We start from the raw sequence: 2,769 nt of genomic DNA on the forward strand, positions 1-2,769 counted from the left end.
AATTTAATAATTTTTAAAAGTAATAGATTTTAAAGTTTTTAAATATAAATTAAGTTTTTATTGTTTTTGTTTAATTGTTAAAATTATTTTATAATAAAGATATTTCTGTTCATTATCATTTCAAAATGTGTAGTTTTCAAATAATTATAATATTAAGTGTAATTTTTCAAATTTCTTATAAAATTTAGTATATTCTTAAAAATGTCTCGAAATTTAATCTATTATCACAAGATATAATATCAATTAGATGATCCACTCAATATGCTTATTTGTTTATTGTTTTATTTTAAGGCAAGTTAAAACCTATAGAAATATATAGAATAGCATCCGTCAATCCCATGAAAAGCATATAGAATGGCCTCCGTCACGTTTACCACGACAAGGGCCTCGTTCATAAATGTACCAAATACATTCTCTACAGACTCCATATGGACTTGTTTCACTGTCATCTCTATCTGCCCTAAAAATATCAAATTTCTTTTTACTCCCGGGCCATTCGAAACTGCAATTATACGTTGTTGTTCCACGAAGATTGACACGAAACCTAAAATCAAAACGAGCACCAATGGGAAGCTCTCTTATCCCTAAATCTTTCTCTTTATTCATGCAATGTACGACCAGTTTTGTACGCGTGGCCAATGTGTTAAAGATCGTGACATGTTTAGGCGCAAACAGCAAAATTTCATCGATGGACGAATGATTTTTAAAAGATGATGTTCTTTTGAGGATAAATAGGAATAAGAGAAGCAAGAGAGTGAAGTGGTTATTTGTTGAGGAATCCATGGATCCGGATTGGATTAAAGGGTTGGTGAAAGATAAAAAAATGTTTTGTTTTGCAAGTAGAATTTATAGATGGAAAAAAACATTTATTATATCCTATAATGAGTCACTGGATGGGTAAAGGATGTGATGTGAAAATCTGTTGTTCTTTAATAATAATCTGAAAAATATAAATTAGTTTTTCTTCTTTTTTTGGGTTTATATTTATATTATAAAATATATATCGATTGATCTTTATAGTTTAGTTAGTATATTTGAAAGTAAACAAAAAACAAGATCTCTCAAATTGTCTTTTATAAGATAGACGGGAGACAAGAGGGAGAAGAAGAGAAAAAAGGTGTGACGGAGGGGGTGATGTGAATGGTCTCTCTCCATAATCCCAACGAACCCTTAGGCGTCGCCTTTAGAATCACACAGAACAAAACAAAGTGAGACAAACACACATTTGATTCCTTGATTTAGAAGTTTGACAAGGACAAAGAAGATGGAAACACTACTTCTTTGGTTCTACGAGTTAATTTTACAAGCTGAATCTGTGAATCTGTGATGAAGCTCACAACTCTATCTAAGGACAAAACATAAACATAAAATCATATACAGTATCTTCACCTTTTCATTTTAAGTTGATGAAGCGAGACAAATTGTTATACATATAAAAAATTTGCTTTTATACAAAACATCAACTATGCATGTTTAAATTATGATAGAGATAGCAAATTAGTAACAAAAAACTACTAGACATACATACAAGTCCTGTTACTAGCTCATAGAGTGATATATATAAATATAGCCACGTTGGTTGTGATTGGATGATCTCTTAATTTGGAATGGGAGAATCAAAGAATCTATAACTTTACTCGAGAAAAAAACATCGTCAATAAACTTTTAAAAGAAGAAACCCTCTCTACCTTATTTTAATTTAAAGCCGTCCACGCAAATAAAAGTGAACCGATCATATACCATACACCTGTTAAATTAAAGTAAGATAACTTTAGGCTTATGAAATTATATATACTTGGTCCATAAATGACAACAACGATGGTCCAGTGACATGGAAAGCTCGTCTCGGATTTAGAGCGAATATAAAACGAATCTATATTTGAGTTGCATGGTTATATTAAAAAGACTTAAAACAATTATTAGAAGATAAGAAGATGACAAATATGTAACAACAATTTCAAGCAAATTATATATGTTTATTAATACTCCAATACAACAAAATGGAAGATAAATGCCATAATCACTCTAAGATAATTAAGATGGCCACTGAAAACAGTAAGGAGCCCCTCCATCGCGTCTAACACGACATGGACCTGACTCGTTAATATACCAAATACATTCTTTGCAGATTCCACATACACTTTTTGAATTATCATCTCTATCCGTTCTAAAAATATCAAACGTCTTTACATTTCCTGCCCACGAGAAAGTGCAAGTGTATGTTGTTGTTCTGCGTAGATTGACACGAAAGCTGAAACCTACACTTTGTTGAGATTGGATCGCAGGAAACGTCAAATCTTTCTCTTTATTCCTACAGTGCACGACCAATCCTTCATGTGAGTTCAATGTGTTATAGATCACAACATGTTTAGGTGAGAACAGTAAACTTCCATCGACAGGTGAAAAGTTTCCAATCGCTAACGACGTTTCGAAAATAACTAGAAATGTGATTAGCACGAAAATGAAAAGTTGATATGTCGAGGAAGCCATGGATGTGGTTTAGTTTAAGAGTGTGTGAGATAATATTTGCTTTGTTTGAAAAACATGGATTTATAGATGAAACTACATTTATTTGGCTTAATGTTTTTACGGCAAAATTATCTTTGAAGATAAAAGTGAGAATCTTTAGTTTGTAACTTATATTCAAACATACTAAAAAAATAGATATTTAAATCATTATTATTGTTTGACTACAAAGACGCTCAATCCATGGAGTTTTCTATTTTCTGCATATAAACTCTGATTTTGTTATTTAATAAGCAATTTCTT

At 31.1% G+C, this 2,769-nt stretch overlaps 2 protein-coding genes across 2 annotated transcripts; both read right to left on the reverse strand.

Annotated features, from left to right (window-relative positions):
- Window positions 331-783, reverse strand: LOC109130183. Its single transcript, XM_019239384.1, has one exon. It carries the CDS (start codon window positions 781-783, stop codon window positions 331-333), a length of 453 nt encoding a protein of 150 aa, XP_019094929.1.
- Window positions 2,020-2,503, reverse strand: LOC109130173. Its single transcript, XM_019239373.1, has one exon. The coding sequence runs from the start codon at window positions 2,488-2,490 to the stop codon at window positions 2,035-2,037; it is 456 nt and encodes a 151-aa protein (XP_019094918.1). The 5' UTR covers window positions 2,491-2,503; the 3' UTR covers window positions 2,020-2,034.

Source organism: Camelina sativa, chromosome 17, assembly GCF_000633955.1.
Source record: "Camelina sativa cultivar DH55 chromosome 17, Cs, whole genome shotgun sequence".
Taxonomy (NCBI): domain Eukaryota; kingdom Viridiplantae; phylum Streptophyta; class Magnoliopsida; order Brassicales; family Brassicaceae; genus Camelina; species Camelina sativa.